The following is a 20346-nucleotide window of genomic DNA, read 5'->3' as shown; positions in this document are numbered from 1 at the left end:
TGGAAGGCGGTGATTGAGAGATAAGGGGCCTTTTACTATGGGTCTGCATCTCAAATTTAGCCTTAGAATGTGGTCCTCAGACTCAGAAAAAAGGTAGAACAGAGTAAGTTGCTATTTTGCAGGGCACCAGTACATTGTCCCCAGTATTTTACTTATTTGGATCCTTTCCTGGTCTTAGCAGCAGTTTCTCAGATAATTTCAGCCCATCAAAGTGCATAAATAGAGTAGGAATTCCCCTGAACGCCATGCCAGTCATCACTCACGGTACTTATTTCAGACCTAAGTCAATTTCCTTGGGATAAATCATGAAAAACCAAGAACAGATGACTTCATTGTATAAACACTAGTACAAAAGATAGCTAGTATGCTTTAAGAGGGCAAGGGGATCTACTTGCCACAGAGCAAGGAAACGAGCCTTATCCCTGCATCCCTAAATTGTTACTTTTATGTACTATGTTTAATCAGTCATTTAATTCTTACTGAATATTTACCATGTGCTAGACACTGTTTTAAGTCCTGGGGATGTCGTTGTGAACAGGTCAAAGTCTCTACCCTCATGGAGCTTGCAGTCTAACTGGGGAAAGCAAAACAGATAGATGCATGATACATCAGCTAGACATATGTGCTATGAAGGAAAATAAAGTAAGGAGTGCAGAGAGGGTAGGATATTGTGCACGTGCACACACACACACAGTAGATTAGGAAAGCGACTCTGATATGATGACATTTGAGCAGAAACGTGGAAGAAGAGAGAGACTGAGCCATTTGAGTATTTGGGGGATAAGCATTATGGGTAGAGGGGACAACAAGTGCAAAGGATCTGGGGCAGGAGGATGTGTAACCAGTTTGAGGCATACTTAGTGCCAATATGCCTGGGGCAGATGGAGATGAGGTCAGAGTAGGGGCCTGGTTGTGTGTTATTTGTGCCCAGGACTTAGCCTCCTTAATGGGGTAGATGAGAGGGTAAGTGTAAATCTGTTGCATCAGAGGAAAGTTTACTGTGACTTTTGGTTTTAATGTACTGGTGAAGTTTGAAAAGTATGAACCTGACCTTCCAAAATTATTCTTGATCCTATTCCACTCCTTATCTTAGGAGAAACAATGTCATTAATTTTTCTTGATAATTTTGGTATAAAAGTATCATGTGCTTTTGATAAATTAAAACCCTACAGGAGGGTTAGAAGTGCACAAGTAAAAGTTCTCCACTCACATGCTCAGAATCATGCCCCAGATGTAAAACTACTGTTGGTAGTTTTTTATGAATGCTTCTAGTAAGTTTCTGTACATATATAAGCACATGTTTATATACATATATTTCTTTTTTGTTATTCATAAAAATGAAACTATACAATGGTTGGTTAGACATCTTGGATATTTTACGTTATTAGCACTTAGAGGTCCATCTGTTTAAAGGATATAGAGAATTCCATTATGTTGCTAGTTCATAAATTATTTAAATTGTCCCATATTCTTTGACTTTTTTTTTTAAAGATTGGCCCTGAAGCTAACATCTGTTGCCAATCTTTTTTTTTTCCTTTTTCTCCCCAAAGCCCCCCAGTACGTAGTTGTATATTCTAGTTGTAGGTCCTCCTGGCTCTGCTATGTGGGACGCCGCCTCAGCATGGCTTGACGAACAGTGCTAGGTCTTCACCCAGGATCTGAACCGGCGAAACCCTAGACTGCCCGAGTGGAGCCCACGAACTTAACCGCTCGCCATGGGGCCAGTCCCTATTCACTGACATTTTGATTATTTCTCATGTTTAGTTCTTTGAACAGTACTGTAATGGATAGCCTTGTATGTACATATTTTGGTGTCTTTCTAGAAAATCTGTTGGATAAATTCATAGCAGTGGAATTACTAGGTCAATTGATCAGCCGTCATTTTTTAAACTTTTAATATAGATGCATTAGATCGGTTTTAGCTTACATAAAATAATAAGACATGACTGGAGTAGTGTGCTTGGAAGTGTAGATGCATGATACCTCACAAGGTGTGCTGCAGCCGGGATCTTACATTTTACATGCGGTCTTTGATTTCTGAGGGTAGTTTTTTGTGTCCAAAATCAATTGTATGGATCTCTGAAATTACATTTCTAGTAATACACTCCCAGAGAAATGGCAGCCTGTATATCCTATATTAATTCCCCCCTCCCTCAGTGCTTGGATTATTTTTGCCCTTTAAAGCTTACTCTATAAATCATGTTGTATAATTTTTAAATCCCAATGTCTCCTTTATCCAAAATTGTCTTTTTTCCATGAAAGAAATGTGAAGATTTTTGTAGACTTGCAATTTAGGTTAACTAATTTATCTTCTTATCTCATTAGCATTGTCTCACCATTCCTCTCAATCTTAGGTATTTTATAAACCTGCTGGTTGAAGAGACATATAAAAAGGAAATAATGTGTGTTTATTCAGTTCCCTCTGTCTTTTCACAAACCACATGAAAAACAAAAAAATGAAGAGATACTCCTTTAGATAAAATGAGCTTTCTCTATTGTTACTCCTAACACTTTCCCCTCATAAGAGGGCCTGGTGCAAACTGCCTGTTTAAAAGTTTGATTATAGAAGAAGCCTAAATCTTTAAACAAAACCAGCCCCGCCTCCCCCCAAAATGAATATATTTCATCTGGTCCAAAATTATTAAAATGTATTTACTAATATGATAGAAAAGGCCATTTCTTTCTCCATTTTTCATGAGGTGTTTTTGATTGTTAAAAAGTTCAATTCAGATTGAATAGCATTGCAGAATAGAAAGGAAAGTACACTTATTATACATATGACTTGATCACTTTAGCATAGGAATGTTAAAGTCCACCAAAAGAAAATAATCCTGCTTGTAATTTTGTGCCTTTTTTATAAATGTATGGCTTTATAATATTTTGGAATTTGAGAAATATATCATCCGAACAGAAGGAACTACAATTTATATCGAACATACACGAGTACATTCAAAGATTGCCAGATCCAGCTTGTGGAAGAAAAGAATTTATTGTTGGTGCAGGTTATGGCCCTAACAGCAGTTGCCTTTGATGGATTCAATCTGTGATCAGACATATATTTGATAAAAATGATAGAGCAAAGAAAGAGGTTTGTCATGGAGAAAAATATCACTTTCTAAGCTTAAATCTTGTTCTATCTTGAGATTAAGTTTTTCCCTCCTTTAACAGGACACCTTACAGGAAAACACGAGAGACATTTCTCCATTTCAGGATGCCCGCTCTATCATAATCTCTCAGCTGACGAATGCAAGGTAATTGTATTCTCATTTATTCAGCATATACTTATTGAGTGCTTACCATCTGCCAGGCACTTTGCTAAACCGTGGGGATATAGTGTGAACAAAATGGGCAAGGTCTTTCTTACATTCTAGTGGAGAAAACATCATAAAAAACAACTTTTTTTTTAAAGAGCCAGTTAAACGGACAAATAAAAGAATTATAATACGTAATGGGTGCTTTGAAAGAAATTAACAAGGAGGTTAAATATGAAATATTTGCAGCATCACCTTCTAGTGCATTGATACTTTCCATTGAAAATTAACTTCAAAGACTGCTAGGAACCTTTTCCACTAAGAAATAATTTGCATAAATATATGATCTCGATATTTACGTATTAGCTTCTCTTCTTATAAATCTATGAAGACATTTTACTTTTAAAAAGTTTTTCATAATTCTTCTCTTTCTCCATTTATTTCTGCGGAATACTTTTCCTTTTTTGTTGTTACTTTCAATTACACCTGCTCTTGGCTTATTCTTGTTTTAAATTCTTGAAAAACAGAGTCCTGGATAACCTTTGGGTTTTTGGAATAATGGGTTTAGGAGTAGAGCCTAAGATCCTATTGTGTATGTTCCTGCGTGGGTTGCTGCTGCCAAGGATAGAACCAAAAACTAATTATGGGGAAGCAAGAATTGAAAATGTTATTAATTAAATGGATTGCTTGGGTTGTATTTGGACAGGTTATCCAAGCTGGTTAGACCAAAGTATTAATTGTTTTTTTTGTGGTTGTTGTTTTGCTAATAAGGCCAGGGTCATGGGTTTGTTCCTGTCTGAGCCAGTTTCATCCTGCGAGGAGTTAGATTCCCCAGCTAAGGTCAACTCTCCCTGATTCAGGAATTTGTTCTCTTGTTTACAAGTAGACACCGTGATAGAAAGTTTGTGTGTTTAGTGTTTCAGCAAAGTAGTGTATTTTCAGTGCTTATGTGGATTTTAAGGTTGAGGACACTTACTCTTATTCTTCATTCCAAATCTCTTGTGTAAACAAGGCAGTTTCTTCTACTCTGTGTGAGACTAAGTGGTAGGGCTTCCCATTGTCTTCCCTTAGTCTGAGACCACATAAAACGGAACAGCTCTGCGGACATCTGCATCAGATGCTGACAAGGTGTTAAGTACTTCTTTCTCTGAAAATGACTGTGATCTCTGTTTTTTGAGAGTTGTTCTCCAACACTTCTCTTTAAATCTAACCATCTGATACTGTGGATGGTTTTACGTAAAAGTCTTCGTAAGGTCTAACTTTAAAAATTGTTGGCGGGGCCGGCCCCTTGGCTGAGTGGTTAAGTTCGCACGCTCCACTTTGGTGGCCCAGCGTTTCGCAGGTTAGGATCCTGGGCGAGGACATCGCGCCCCTCATCATGCCATGCTGAGGTGGCATCTCACATAGCACAACCAGGGGCACTCACAACTAGAATATACAGCTGTGTACTGGGGGGCTTTGGGAAGAAGAAGAAGAAAAAAAAAAGATTGGCAACAGATGTTAGTGCAGGTGCCAATCTTTAATAAAAAAAATGTGTCAAAAAGCTTGTTGGCTTGTAGCAATAGGACCATGTTACCTTGAGCAATTTATTTTTAAAAAAGAAAAAGAAAAATTTCAGTTTGGGCAACAAAAATCTGAAGAAAGGAAAGCATTTCCTGAATTTTTCCTCTTTTGTGCTCTCTTCTTTACAAGGGGAATCAGGGCAGCGTAATCCATCTTTAGCACTGGAACATGTGCTTGGAGGATCAGGAGAATTTTCTGAAAGATACATATTTTTATTACATTTGGAACCCCAGTGGAAAGATTAGACTAATGATCCTCACATTTATTAAAAGCTCTAGAATTTTTTAAGTACTTACATGTACATGATTGCTCTGAGTTTCCTGGTAAACAATTACAATCAATGATTTTACCATTTTTATTCAGTCAGATTTCTGTGACTGTATGTGCCAAACACTGTACAGGTATCTGAGGATGCTGTAAATGAGATGAAAGACTGCATTCAAGGAGCTTACATTCTCATGGGGGAGGTAAAATCAACATATGAATTAATCAGTAAATGCGAATTTCACGTAGTGATAAATCCTGTGGGGAACAAACAGGCTATAGATACAGAGAGTGACTGGGGCTAATGGGGCTATGGCATTGCTTTTGCTTGGGTCGTTAAGGAAGACGTTCTGGAGTCGGCATTTGATCTGAGTCATGACTGATGGCAAAGAGGCAGTTTGGTTGCGTCAAGATCTAAGAGAAGAGATCTAAGTAGGGTGAGCAAGTGCAAAGGCTGTGAGGTGGGGATAAACTGTTGGGTTTGGGGGACTGAAAGTATGCCTGTGTGGCTGGAGCATGATGGGAAATGTGGAAGCAAGATCCAGGTCATGAAGAACCTATAGGCGTTGGCACAAGGTGTATGTTTTTATTCTGGTGGCAATGGGGAACATTTGAAGGGCTTCAGCAGGTGTGATGTAATTTCATAAACACTTTTTAAAATCACAGCTTGCTTGTATGTGGGGAATGGACTGGAAGGGGCAAGAGTTGACCCAGGGTAGACTAGTTGGAAGGCCGCTCTAGAGTTCAGGTAATAGATGGTGGCCTGGACTAGTGTTCTATCAGTGGGGATAGTAAGAATTGATTGGATTCAGGATGTATGTTAGAGGGAGCAACCTAATAAATTTGATGTGAGGTGTGAGAGAAAGAGAAGAATCAAGGGTGGCATTCAGGTTTTTGACCTGAACAGTTGTTTAGAAGATGTTGCTGTTTATTGATACAGGGAAGATTTGGGTGGAGTAGATTTGTGGGAGAATATCAGTCATTCTCTTGTGACCATGATGAGTTTTAGTGTTGAAGTTGAATAGGCAGTTGGATATGAGTTCTTCACTTCTGAGAAGATGAAATTGAAACTGTTGGAGAGCTAATGTAATTTAAGAACACATAACTACAGATTTAAGTTTCCCTATAGACTTGACCACAGGTATTCAACCTTTTCTTTGTACTCTTCCCTCTGTTCTTGCACTTCTCACACTGTTTCTTATCCCTTGTACAGTGGAAAGAGTCCAGGCTCAGAGTCATCAGACTTAATTAAAATCTTAGCTTGACCATCATTTAGTTGTACAGTCGTGCGCTGCATAATGATGTTTCAGTTAACAATGGACCGCATGTACGATGGTGGTCTCATAAAGTTAATACCATATGGCCTGTGTGTGATAGGCTAGCCCATCTCGGTTTGTGTAGGTACACTCTGTGATGTTCAGGCGATGACGAAATTGCCTAATGATGCATTTTTCAGGATGTATCCCCATCGTTAAGTGGTGCATGACTGTAATTATTTCACTTCTCTGATTCTCAGTTAATGGCTGAGAAAACAGAATGTGAAGTTTGCCTTATCTGTTTCTTCTAGAGATTGTGATATAAGTGTGAAGACCCTTTGAAAGTAAAAGCAGAACACAAATTCAAGGGATTACTATGGTATTCTTATGCTTTAAGTAAACATAGTCTTAGAAGCAGGTGGATTTATTGACATTATTGATGGTTGCAGGTGAGAGCACAGAGCCGGGATAAGCAGATAGAAGAAAGGATGCTGTCCCACAGGCAAGATGACAACAACAGGCATGCAACCAGGCACCAGGTATGGGCCTTGTTAAAGCTCTGGCCGTTCACAGTTTGAGAGCCAAGTCTTGGCTCTCCTCTGCCCCATGACTGTCTTTAGGTATATCCATGTCTCTTGTTTCCTATGGTATGTCTGAATGACTGGTCTTCAGTCATAAACTCAGAATCATATTTGTTTTCCAAATGGTAAATTTTAATGAAACAAACACTTCTACCTCATAAATGAAGGAGTCATGCTATCTTTAGTAATAATAGTAAGAGAATAATTATAAAGGATAATCCTGATTAGTTGAAAGATTGCACTTGCTGGTTTATTTCTTCATTTTGCATCCACTTTTTAACCCATTGTAGTTTACCTTCAGACCCTTCCACTCTGCTGGCATGTTTCCAAGGTCATCAGTGGCTTTTCCTTAGCATTTGACACTTGTTGATTATGTCATTTGTCTTCCTTTTCCCTCTTTACTAGGATTCTAAGATGCTGCTTTGCTCTAATCCTTCTTCTCTGAACATTCATGCCTGTTGATTACACTTAATTCCTTGTTCCTCTCTGAATGCCTTTGGTCTTTGTTCTTGCTGTTTTTCTGCCTAAGACTCTATACCTGTACCAAGAAGAGGTTGTATTTATCCCTCAAGGTCTTGTGCAACTCTCCACTGTTGTAGGAATTCTTCCCAAATCTTCTCCTTCCTCATGTATTCCCACTATAATGTTCTCAGAATGTTAGTTTAGCCCCTGTCACGTGATATATACTTAGCTCATCATATGGGTGTCTGTTGTGGTTAGATTATAGGTGGATAGCACAGGAAACATGGTGATGAGGGAATTTGGCTTTGGAGCCAAACAGATCTGGATTTGAATACCGTGACTCTGTTATTCTAACTGTGTGGTCTTGGGCAGGTCAGCTGACCTCCCTAAACATTATTTCCTTGTTAATAAAAAGAGTAAATAATACCTCCCTGGTAGGGTAAATTATGCACATAAAGTACCTATCTGCAGTGCTTGGCAGGGAATAAGCACTCTTTAAGTGGTAGCTACACTTTTCTTCATTGTCTATCTTGTGTTCTATTCATAATCAGTTTTTAAATTTTTATTCATTTTTGTATCTGTACTTGGAAAATGGTAAGCATTCAATAAATGCTTATTGAATTGAAGCAATCTTTATTTTATTCCTGTTGCTTTGATGGGAACTTGCATCCTTGATTTATGTTCTGTTTGGGTTAATATTAAAGTAAGTACATTCCTGAACTCATATTAACTGACAGTAAGGGTAGTGGTCTAGGTGATGGGGGAGCCCAATTTGGAATTTTAAAATTGCTATAGTATTTACAGGGTGGTTGTAACACATCTGGCATCCCTGCCTCCTGCTTTTTGGTTGCTTTCATTTTGAAACTTAATTGCACAATGGGTTTTCTAGCTAGCTTCTCAGTTTTCTCCTTTTTCATTTTAGGCCCCAACAGAGAGGCAGCTGCGATATAAGGAAAAGGTGGCTGAACTCAGGAAGAAAAGGAATTCTGGGCTGAGCAAAGAACAGAAAGAAAAATACATGGTGAGAAAAAGTTAAATATTTAATTAGCATGAACTCTTGCTCTCACGTTTGATTCGTTTTGGTTTCTAAGCTTCTGCTTTTCAGATTTGCCCTTTAGTATTCTCTATAAATAGAAGGACTCTTCTCTGGCAGTTAGAGTTTACTATAATCCCCCAAAAGTGGGTTGTTAAGACTAGAAACAGGAGGTCTTTGAAAAATAAAATACTGTGAGAATTTAGATGAAAAAAATTCAATCCTCTAGTTGTTTGTAAACCTCACTATAGCTTTAAAGGGTTAAATTCACCCTCTCCAACAAATATTGGAGATGTCTGTACAAGGAAAAATATTCAAGTGAAGTGGTAGTCCACTTATTTTAAGGAAAAATAATATTTCTACATGATAAAAGGTATTAATTGGGTAATATGTTCTATAATAGATCTTTTTGTAGTATTTTAACTTTTTTTTCTAGTTTTAAAAGTAATGCACATTTGTAATAGAAAATATAGAACAGTTAAGAAAGGCATACAGAAATACACATTAATTCTACTACCTAAAAATAACCACAGTTAGCATTTTGGGATATATCCTTCTGGCTTTTTACATAATGCCTTATTTACATAATTTGAATATTACTATAAGTACAACTTTGAATTCTGTGTTTTCACTTAAATATTTTGAACTAATTTCCTCATTTCAATTAAAATCTTCAAGAAATTTTTTGCATAAAACTTAATTTTTATGTAGAGATTTGTTTTGTCATAAATGTGTTAATAAATGCTTACTATTGAAAATACGGAAAAAAGAGAGAAGAAAAATTCCAAGGAAAACCACCCACCAAGATATAAACCACTGTTACCATTTTGGCTTGTGATCTGTCTTTTTAATGATGTGTATTTTTATTTTTTATTTTTTCATGGAGTTAAAACATTTGCTTGTTTAGTCATTAGAATAATTATGAAAAGTATGTTTTGTGGATACTTAGTCAGCATGGCTTCCCTAAGACAAAAACAGGTCAAACTATGTATTTACTTTTTTGGTAGTCATCACTGTCTTGAAAATGATAACCTTATGAGTAAATGGAGATGGGCCAATGTGAGATGGGTGGTGTGTTGTGGGGTGACTTTGTTGGGTGTGTAGAGGGAGGGCTCTAGTAGTGGGCTGTGGGGTGCAAGGTTGTATGCTTCCTCTGTCTTGGTCAGTTTCTACAGATTGGGTAGAGGGGCAATAATACGATAATACCATTTATTGAGTGCTCATATGCTAGACACTGTGGTTGTGTTGCTCATCATCTTTGTAACAAAGATGAGTGGTATTTCACCTATTTTATAGATGGGAAACTGAGGTTTAGAGAGGTAATTTGCCCAGAATCATATAGGTAGAAAGAGTGTCTGAGGTAAAAGCTGAAATTTGTCTTCCAAACATCTGCTTTCCAGTAGTTTGGGCTAGGTTATTGGACCCAGCCTTCCTGGTAAAAATGCTGGATAGGACTTTTTTTTAAGCTTTAAAAAAAAAAGAGTTCATGAAACTAGAAGAAATAATTAATGCTTAGAACCTAAATCTTAGGTGAGAGTCCAAATTAAACAAGATATCCATCAGATGGGCACGGATTAACTCAAAGAAATTTTACTAGGGATAAAGGCATTGGTGAATGGTTTCTTCATATGCTAATATGTGTGTGAAATCTATAATGTTCTTCCCGGGGATGAGCCATCCACTCCACTTAACCACCATTATCTCCTATTCTCTGGGTGGGAGGTGGAGTCTAGGACGGAGTGGGAAGGGCTAGAATCAAAGGTTTAAAAGGGAAGTTTCCACTGTGGAATTTCTTTCCTGTGGAAGGATACCTGTAGTGGCTGCCATGGTAAGATCTGATAATTATTTAAAACTGGATTATTTTTATGCTTCTGATTTTCTGTGACTATTCCCTCTTTTGTTCTTGCTTGATGTTTGGTAAAACATTTTTCAAAAAGGCCAGCCTGTTCTATGCACTTAGGCTAGAGGAGTTCTAACGTGGTAGCATTACAGTGCCTTTGGCGGACAGCGTCATGGTGGGTGCAGCAATTCAAGTGAGAGAATTTACAGAAGACTGCCTAGTCCAACTGCCCCTTCTACCTGCAGATTGTCCTTTTGTTCTAAAATCTTAGACTTAAGGCTTACAGCCTCTGTGTTTTGTTTTGTTTTGTTTTTAAGTGGGGAAATATCTACCAGGGTTCCTTGCGGATCTCAAGATTCTCGGAATTTGTAGTGCCTTTTGGGTTTGTTATATTTTATTTATTTGTGCTGTCGTGCATATTTTCAGAGGAAGAAATGGAGGCGTAGAGTTCTGATCCTTGAGGTGCTCATTTAGAGATAGAAGAATGAAACTCCCTTTTGGAGAAGTTGTAAGAGCATTTCCTTTGCAGATTCACTAGGGTAGGTAGTGGGTGTCTTCTGGCGTTAACCTGCCTGATAAATAGTCTGTCTTGTGCTCAATCTCTGTTGCCTAGTGTAATGCCTGGCATATAGTTGGCACTAAATAAATAGCTTATGGTTCTGCTTGGCCCTCCGGTTGGCAGAGACTGAAATGAAATAGATAAATTCTTAGAAGCAGAGAGTATCATGCTCTGGTTATTTTCCTAGGAACACAGGCAGACCTATGGGAACACTCGGGAACCTCTCTTGGAAAACCTGACTAGCGAGTATGACTTGGATCTTTTCCGAAGAGCACAAGCCCGGGCATCAGAGGATTTGGTGAGTATGAAAACCTCCAAGCTGAGGACCACTTGTGAAGGACACTTGGAACCGCCAAGAAAAATGACGAGCAATCAGTTTGATGGGAATTGGATGTGCCTTGCTGCTTGAATCTCTTTCCCTTTCTCCCAGCTATCCTTATTTGAGACTGTCTTCCTTCCCATTCTTATTTAAAATCAATTACCCCTCCTCCCTTCCCGTGTCCCTTACAGTTTTCCCTCTCCACCTTCACTCCTGGAAGGACCTGTTTGGTGGAGGTGGTAAGCTGGATGAAACAATAGGAGCCACTTTGTCTCAGTTGGGTAATTTGCAATTCTGAGAACCTCGAGACTGGGAGATACCCTCTCTGTTGTCCTCTTAACCCAAACAGAAACTCCCCTTTGCAGGGTCGCCGCAGCCCTGCAATACTGCTGTAAAAGAATAAAAAGAACGGTGAGGAGCAACGATGGGAAAGATTGTCGTCAGATATTTTAGAGTTAATCTTTGACACAGCACAGCCAAGTTTTATATATTAAGATGGTTTTCTGTTAGTTAACATTGAGTTTTGATACCCTAGCAGAATTTTCAACAGTTTTGCTTTAAGGAAGTTGTGATTGAGTTTACCTCTGATTTCATGGATTAAATGTGTTCCAGGGAAGCTTAGTTTGTAATGTGAATCTCATCTTCCCTTTTTTCCCAAATGATGTTGAATACTTAATTTAAAAATCCTCGAATAGACTCATTGAAAGTTTTGTGAGAGGCAGGGTTTGATAGCTGCCGTTGGCTGGCATGGGCTGTTAACTGCTGGTTTTCTCTGTCCCACTCTGGAACCGAGCATTTCCTAGGCTAGTCTTTCACAACTCTCCACCTGGGTGTGTTAAAAACGATTTCTATAGCCAACTCGTAGCCACTGAGTGGGGATAGAGATCCCAAAATAATTTCTACTTTCTAGACTTTAGATTCCAGAATTAAAGCATCATCCACGTTTCAAAAATATTTTTTAAAGGACCTAAGGTGAGAGGGTGCCCACTGTGGGGGTGTGTCGTACAGATCTACACAGCTTTGTAAAAGCTTCTGCAGATACGTAAAATACATTCTAGGTAATCTTTTTCTGTTTAGTTTTAGAATGTTTTGTAAAGATGGGGAGTATTATTTGTGGTAGATTGCCTTTTATAATTCAGTTTGATTCAGGCTGATAAAAACGAAATTTTACCAAGGACCCGTTCTGATCTTCAAGAGATGAGGCGCCCAGTGTGGTAGGGAGAAGAGAAAAGCCACCTTCTGTTGAGACCTGTGCTCTGGGCAGTGTAGATAGTAAGTTCTCCGTAAGCCTTTCTGATTATCCGTGCCCATGTAGCCCTCTTCAGTGCAGATTTTTCATGAGTTAGAAGCCAAATCTGTCTTGATTTTTTCCCCCCCATAGCCCAGCGTGGTGACATGCATTTAAGCCTATTACAGGCTTCTAGAAACAAAGATGATCAATTCTAATTCTCCTTTGACTTGATTTCTTCTCTTCATTAGGAGAAGTTGAGGCTGCAAGGCCAAATCACAGAGGGGAGCAATATGATTAAAACAATTGCTTTTGGTCGCTATGAGCTTGATACCTGGTACCATTCTCCCTATCCTGAAGAATATGCACGACTGGGACGTCTCTACATGTGTGAATTCTGTTTAAAATACATGAAGAGCCAAACGATACTTCGCCGACACATGGTAAGTTGTCTGGGTTCCATAAGCATCATGGTGATAAGCTATAGGATCTCTAGATTTTGATGTCTGTCAAGATGATATCTGTCCAGGCATCTCTCAGTGGTCCACAGTAATGGGATGAAGGCATAGGAAATTGAAAGCCACATTTCAGGCGGAGAGTATACAGCGTATGGCATGGCTAGTACTCACCTTTTACCACATCTTGTCATACACATCTCCTTGTCTTTTTTCTTGCTGTCTCCTCTTCTCATTTCTTCTTGGGATATGAATTACCTCTGCCTATAGTTTTTCTGTGTCCCAAACTAGATGAAAATAAATGGACTTCATTAGGTAGACTTCATTAGACAGGCAGGGACAACGTGACTCACCTTTGTATCCCTAGCGACTAGCATGGGTAATAAATATGTGTTGAATGAACGCTTATTTAAGGGAGACAAATTATGAAATTTTGGTGCCTTTCCCTCTTGTTTAGTGCTTTCTGGTTCTGAACATTCTTCCTGTTAAAATAGAAATAGAGACTTGAATCTGACTTTATTATTGACAGATAGGCTTACTAGGTATTTTGCAGCTTTAAGCCATTTTTCTTTCCCTAGTCGTAGAATGAAAAGTCTTGTCTTAAAGGGAATTTCTGCCATGGAGTAGGGGTGGGAAAGGGTAAGGCGTAGAGATTAGTCTCTTTTTTTTCTTGTTTCTATAGTCACAACATAAATTGACTCAGGCCTTTTAGGAGGTCTCTTCTTCCTTCCCGTTACAGCTTCATTTCCCAGGATTTCCATGTGCTGCGCGTCTACAACCAGGCGGCTTGTGCTTTTTGTCATTAAGCTTTCTCCCCGGTGTGGCAATGCTGCTTTTTTGTGTTCCTGGCTCTGGAGCACACAGTCTGTATAGCGTTGTGGCCCAGATCCACCACTGTGAATTAAGCCCTGCAGACTCCAGCTTTATTTGGGGTGGGGACAGAGTGCTGGAGGCGAGGTGATGGGCGGGGACTGATGGGGACACTAGAGCATAGGGGGTGATAGTATCAGAAAGGCTGTCCCCATGATTGTAGACCATGGAGCGAAACTAAAATATGGTTTTGCTTTTTGAAAGTAAGACTTGTATTTTTATTGATGTGAACTACTTACCATTTATGGCCTTTTTCTTTTTGTTTCTGGTTATTTAGTGGCGCTAACCAATAAAATCGCGAAAAAGGGCGAGGAATAGTAGTACAGGGAGAAAACGAAGAGTCTCGATAAGTCTGAGGATCAAGTAAACATTCTGAATATTTGAGGATCCTCCTGTGTTATGAGTCACAGAAATTGAGTTTCAGGAAATGAAAACCTATTTTACTCGATACCTCTTTTTGATTCCTTTTGCTTCAGGAATAATCACTGAAATGGGCTTTCTTTGGCCATTTGGCCAACAGTTTGGCTTCTGTTTCTAAACAAATAATTGTTGCATTAGTTTGGTTATTGTTGGAAAGAGCAGCATGAGTAAAGGGGTGGAGATAGGAACAAACTATAGGTGGAGCTTTCTTGAAGCAATTCCAGTTAATAGATATTTGGCTTTACATGTGACAAATTGGGGCATGATTCTTGAGTTGATCAGAAGTCACAACAAAATTTACTAGAAAATGCTTCGTATGCATATGTATGCTTTAAATGTATTTGCATAAAACTTTTCAAGAATTCACCTATTTACAGCAATGGCTGTCTAGCTGCGTTGAATCTTAACTAGTAATCCGGGGTGAGGAAACAGGTATCTTGTGCCCCCTTGTGGCCAAGTGCCTCTTGGCTTCCTGCTGCTCCACCAAGCTGGCTTGTCTTTTTATTTTTTTTTTTTTTTAAGCCACGGAAAAACTCGCTCCCATTTCCTTGTATAACAAAGGGAACATTCGGGCGGGGGGATGGTTTTTATCACTGTAGGTCTATTTTCTAATCTGAAAAAAGAAGACCATAGTGGTTAGGTGGTAACAAGCAGTCACTGGTAAAGGTGAGCGGAAAGTACTCCTGCCTTTACTTAGCAACTCTAAGCTGCTCCAAGTAAGCTGCTTAAGAATTTCCTGTTGGCCCAAGGCATTTTAATAATAAGCAAGGGTATTTTTTATTTATCTGGCTTTTACGTAGAGATGATTTTAATCTGGGTTGAAACGTTGCCAGAATATAATCCAGAAAACTTGTTCCAAACTTCTATAAAAATACCTTAAATATATTACAGTGACTTTGGAAGCCTTTAATTGTTTTACTGGGGGGAAAAAAATCTGTTTTGCTGTATGTTCTCAAGTGTGTCCAACTGTCTGTCGCCTCGGCTAGTTTAATTTGCCCCATGATTCCTTCTCCCTTTGAGCAGCAGTGTTGTTGGGAAAGTGTGTTTCCCTGATGTGGGTTCCCTTCTGTTGCAGGCTAAATGTGTGTGGAAACACCCACCTGGGGATGAGATATATCGCAAAGGCTCAATCTCCGTGTTTGAAGTGGATGGCAAGAAAAACAAGGTAAAAAGTGATGACCGCAGAAAGAGGGGTGGTAATGTTGTATATTCGCAGGTTTCAGAATGAGGTTGTTTTGTCTCCATCTCACCTGGTAAAGAAGATAGAACTCTTCTCTTGGCCAAAATACACAATTTCTGCTTTCTTAACAATAATGGTATAATCTTTAAGTTTAGGCCTTTACCTGATAAGTTTAGGAATCACTGGCACACACATGAGCTCTGTTTCTCCGCTTCCAGATCTACTGCCAAAACCTGTGCCTGTTGGCCAAGCTTTTTCTGGACCACAAGACGTTATATTATGATGTGGAACCCTTCCTGTTCTATGTTATGACAGAAGCAGACAACACTGGCTGTCACCTCATTGGATATTTTTCCAAGGTCAGCAGGATCTGGAGATTAAGAAGCTAATGGGCAGAGCAGGGTGATTGATGCTGGCGCATGGGGACTCAAAGCACTGACAGGAAGAGGCAGTACCCTGGGTGATGATGACAGCCCTTCCCTTTAAAAAAAAAAAAGAAAAAAGGGCAAATCCATGTATCAAAGATTATTTAATGAAAACGTGCAGTTCTCTATTAAAAGCTTCTGGTTTATTTGTTTCTGGACTTGTGGGTGGTGCTGCCTATTAATTACTGTCCAGGGCCCTGCCTCCTAACCCACAAGCTCACATCTTGCAGTCAAGCCAACTCTCCTGGCTTTGCCCTCCTCTCTGTTATTAGCTCAAAACCAGGAATATATTCTTTTGCCTGGTTTTCTAGCTGAGTTCCTTCAGTCATAACACCACTGTGCCTTTAAAGACTCAAGGCCACATTTTGCCTATGACTTTTTAATATAACAGCTTTATTAAAATATAATTCACATACCATACAGTTCACTCATTTAAAGTGTACAATTCAGTGGTTTTTGGTATAGTCACAGAATTCTGCAACCACCGTGCAGTCACCACAGTCAATTTTTGTTACCCCAGTAAGAAACCCCATACCTGTAAGCAACACTCCCCGTTTCCACTCAACCCCTCCCAGCCCTTCTTTTTCTATAAATTTGCCTGCTCTGTGGCTTTTACATAAATGGAATCATACCATATGTGATTTGACTGTTCTGTGACTCACCCACCCACCTTTCCAGAATGGAGACTTACTGTTTGGGATCCCTCACTTCTCCAGTAGGCAGCTCCCTTTTGAAAAATTGCTTTTAAATAGAATTCCTCTGGGTTGACTGAGCAGTCTCAACATTCTTGCCCTGCTCTGTGACTGTAAATATTCCAGAGTCGGCCGCCTTAAAATGAGTCCGGAGGTCTCAGGTGGGGAAACCTTGGGATTAATGGCCTTGGCCATCATAAAGGGTGGGGACGTAATAGCTCTGAGCCTGATAGCCACTCCCCCAGGACTCGTTAGCCAGATATTTTGCAAGCAGCCTTGTTTTCTATCTCTGTTGGACTATTGACACCTTTGGTTCCAAACCCTCGTGACCTGCTGATTTATTTGCTCTTGATTTTAGGAAAAGAATTCATTCCTCAACTACAATGTATCCTGCATCCTTACCATGCCTCAGTACATGAGACAGGGCTATGGCAAGATGCTCATTGATTTCAGTAAGTGAAACTGCTAAGTTACAAGCTCCACAGGCAGGAACTGTATGAATATTGTCTGTCTTTTTGTCCTATGGTCTCCACAATTCCTGGCATGTAGTGGATGTATACTGATTTTTGTTAAGTGAATGAGTAAGTGGGAAAAACCTGAACGTTGTCTGCTGACCTGGTAACGCGTTGAACACTCAATGAATATAGGACCCTGAGTTGGTACCTGATAGGAGATACAGAGGATAGTTAAGTAAGCATTTTAGGATTATCCCAGCTTGAGACTTATGAACAGCATGTACATGTATAAGGCTTCAAATCTGTTCCTGGATATTAGGGATTTCAGTTGTGTAAGGACTTGTCTAGAGGCAATCCGTATACCTGATGGAGGCTTTAGGCCTCATTAACCGTGGATTCTGTATTTGGGAATTTGCCTACTCAGTAGAATTTATTTGTAACCTCAAATCAATACTCTTGGCACTTTTGCAGTCCTTCACAGGCACGTGCACAGCAGCAGAAAATGTCACCACACGTTCCTGGCTGAGGTCAAACAACGTGCCTTGTTTCAGCTCTCTTAGTATAAGCGGGCGTCCTTTTCATGGTCCATTAGTGCCACATTTTTCATATTTTTATGCTTTTTTTGCTGATTTTAAATGGCCCGAGTGTAGTGTTGAAATACTGCTGGAAAGTCTGTGATATGCCTTACAGAGAAAATATGTGTTAGACAGACTTCGTTTAGGCATAGGTTATTGTGCTGTTGGCCATGAGTTGAATGTTAATAAGGCAACTACATATTAAGGTGGTGTTAAACAGAAATATATAAAACAAGATTACTTATTGATCGGTTGATGCAAATGTGATCAGAGGCTCGTAGGAATCCAACCTTCTGTTTCCCCTGGAAGCACTGGTCAGTGTTCAGTAATTCTGTGTTCACTTTATAGAACATAGCTACTGTAAATATGAGAATCAGCTGTGTTTTATTCAATGTCCACTGTCATATGACATATTTTAATCAAAATTAGAATTCTTAGAATTAGCCTTCCAGTCCTTTCGTTTTTAAGCCACCTGGGAAAAGATGAACTAGAAAGTGGCATAATCCACTGAGGGGAGCAGAGGACTGTATATCTTTGAATAGGTAACATCTGTTTGATAAACTTAGTTTTATGGAAATTTTCAAACATACACATATATACAAAGTAGAATAATAGTATATAATAAAACTCCCTGTGATGAGTACCGTTTTATGGCCGGTCTTGTTTTATCTATATTCTCACCCTCAATTATTTTGCTGTCTCTAAAAGATAAGGTCTATTACACCTAAAAAAACAAAAAATTCCTTAATATCATAAATTATGGTGTTCAAATTTCTCTGATTTTGTTTTAAAAAAAGTTATTTTTACTAAGATCTAGATAGAATTGATATATTGGGATTGATAGATGTGGCTCGTAAATCACTTTTAACCTGTTCCCATTTCATATCTTTCTTTATTCCTTGCTGTTTATTTGTTGAAGAAAGCAGGTTAGTTTTCCAGTAGAGTTTCCCAGAGTATGAATTTTGCTGACTGCATCTCCATAGTGTTGAATGTTAGATGTTTACATGTTAGAACTGGAGGCTTCATGAGATTCGATTCCCCCCCACCCCATAGGTGGTACTGAGATAATCTATTCTGAAGTTCAAACGTTTGAAAAATGTAAAAAGCTATGTATAATGAAATGGATTCCATCTTGGTTCCCATCTATCCTGTTGCTAGCACACAGCTACAGGTAATGTTTATTAAAGTTTCTAGTGAAGCCTTCCGGAGGTTTCGAATATCTGTTATGTGTCCATGCAAATGGACATTCTTCCCCTTTTGTGTGTACAAAGGCAGCATGCTCTACAACAGCCACAGAACAATCGCCTGAATGACTGAACCCTGACTGATACTGCAAAGGGGGCTGCACTTCTTAAACCTCCTTCCATATTGGCACATTGTTCTTTGCTATTAGCATGAGATAAAGCATTACTAGAAAAAGTCTCTTTGTTCCCTGGCAGGTTATTTGCTTTCCAAAGTGGAAGAAAAAGTTGGTTCCCCAGAACGTCCACTCTCAGATCTGGGGCTCATAAGCTATCGCAGTTACTGGAAAGAAGTGCTTCTCCGTTACCTGCATAATTTCCAAGGCAAAGAGATTTCTATCAAAGGTTGGTTTTTGACTCTTTAGAATAGTTGTTACCCAAGATGTTAACTCTGCTGAATATCCTGACTTTTCTACTTGGCCCTTTGCATGCTTTGTAACCTTTAAAGATAATACCCCATTCTGTGTTTCATCTAAATAGGAGAAATGAAGGCATACTGAATATGGGCCTCTGCGGAGACCCTCACTAAAGGTGCCTAAAGATTCCAGAGCATTTGGCTCATCAAATCTTGGGTTGCTGACACTTCAGTTTTTAACAAAAGTCAAGAAAGAACAAAAACGTTTTCAAGTCTTTTGGCACACACAGGAGCTTCTAAGATATCCCTGTGTGTGTGTGTATTTTTTTTTCTGAGGAAGATTGGCCCTGAGCTAACATCTGTTGCTAGTCTTCCTCTTTTTGCTTGAGGAAGAATTGTTGCTGAGCTAACATCTGTGCCAATCTTCCTCTATTTTATGTGGGATGCCGCCACAGCATGGTTTGACGAGTGGTGCTAGGTCTGTGCCTGGGATCTGAACCTGTGAACGCCAGGCTGCTGAGGCACAGCGCACGAACATAACTACTACTACTACACTAGGCTCGCCCCCTTCCTCTTTTTTTTTTTAATGTGAGCTGCTGCCACGGCATGACCACTGACAGATGAGTGGTGTGATTCTGCACCCAGGAGCCAAATCTGGGCTTTTGACGTGGAGCACACCAAACTTCAACCACTAGACCATTGGGGCTGGCCCCATATCCCTGTATATTTATGCAACAGTGGAAGAATTTAGTTTGGTCTGTCCTTGACCTTGATTTCTGTGGAGGCTAAGAGTGGTTTCTTGCTGTAATATCCCTCTTCTATAGCTATTTGGACTGGTCAAACGAATGCTTCATAAACTTTGTGAACTGATTGGGTTGAGTATCAAAGATTCCAACCATTTGGAGTCTGTTTGGATTTCCTCTGAGGGAAAAGGGGGCCTTGTAGAGGAGTGAGGATCTGTGCTTTGGCCAGGTTCTCAGAGGCTCTTCTGTTTCAGAAATTAGCCAGGAGACAGCTGTGAATCCTGTGGACATTGTCAGCACTCTGCAAGCCCTTCAGATGCTCAAGTATTGGAAAGGAAAACACCTAGTTTTAAAGAGACAGGTAAAGTGTTTATCAGCTACTTGCTCCTTGCTGAGTGTCCCCTTGAGGCCTAGTGGAGCACAGCGGGAACTTAAGCCCGCTAAAGGTAACCTTCCCTTCTTAAAGGAGTTTTACTCCATGCACCTGCTACTTGCTCTCATTTCTTTAGCGAGCAGGGCTGCCTTTGTTAGGATTATCTCCTACCTTGTCCTTATCAGAAGCTTTTGGTAAGCTCCTGT

At 39.5% G+C, this 20346-nt stretch overlaps 1 protein-coding gene across 2 annotated transcripts in view; it reads left to right on the top strand.

The window, feature by feature from the left end:
- Positions 1 to 20346, top strand: part of KAT7 (lysine acetyltransferase 7) — a 31887-nt gene that overhangs the window by 7913 nt on the left and 3628 nt on the right. The window contains exons 5-14 of one of the 2 annotated variants that reach the window (XM_014833562.3): positions 3169 to 3251; positions 6784 to 6873; positions 8300 to 8398; positions 10997 to 11107; positions 12608 to 12799; positions 15177 to 15266; positions 15500 to 15640; positions 16757 to 16850; positions 18868 to 19014; positions 20022 to 20128. In XM_014833562.3, the coding sequence (XP_014689048.1) occupies positions 3169 to 3251; positions 6784 to 6873; positions 8300 to 8398; positions 10997 to 11107; positions 12608 to 12799; positions 15177 to 15266; positions 15500 to 15640; positions 16757 to 16850; positions 18868 to 19014; positions 20022 to 20128 (1154 nt within the window). The remainder of the gene's footprint in view (positions 1 to 3168; positions 3252 to 6783; positions 6874 to 8299; positions 8399 to 10996; positions 11108 to 12607; positions 12800 to 15176; positions 15267 to 15499; positions 15641 to 16756; positions 16851 to 18867; positions 19015 to 20021; positions 20129 to 20346) is intronic. The other variant, XM_014833563.3, reaches the window with a different exon arrangement.

The sequence above is a fragment of the Equus asinus genome, chromosome 13, assembly GCF_041296235.1.
Source record: "Equus asinus isolate D_3611 breed Donkey chromosome 13, EquAss-T2T_v2, whole genome shotgun sequence".
In the NCBI taxonomy this organism is placed as follows: domain Eukaryota; kingdom Metazoa; phylum Chordata; class Mammalia; order Perissodactyla; family Equidae; genus Equus; species Equus asinus.
Note: the sequence above shows the minus strand (reverse complement) of the source record. Positions and strands in the feature narration are given on the sequence as shown.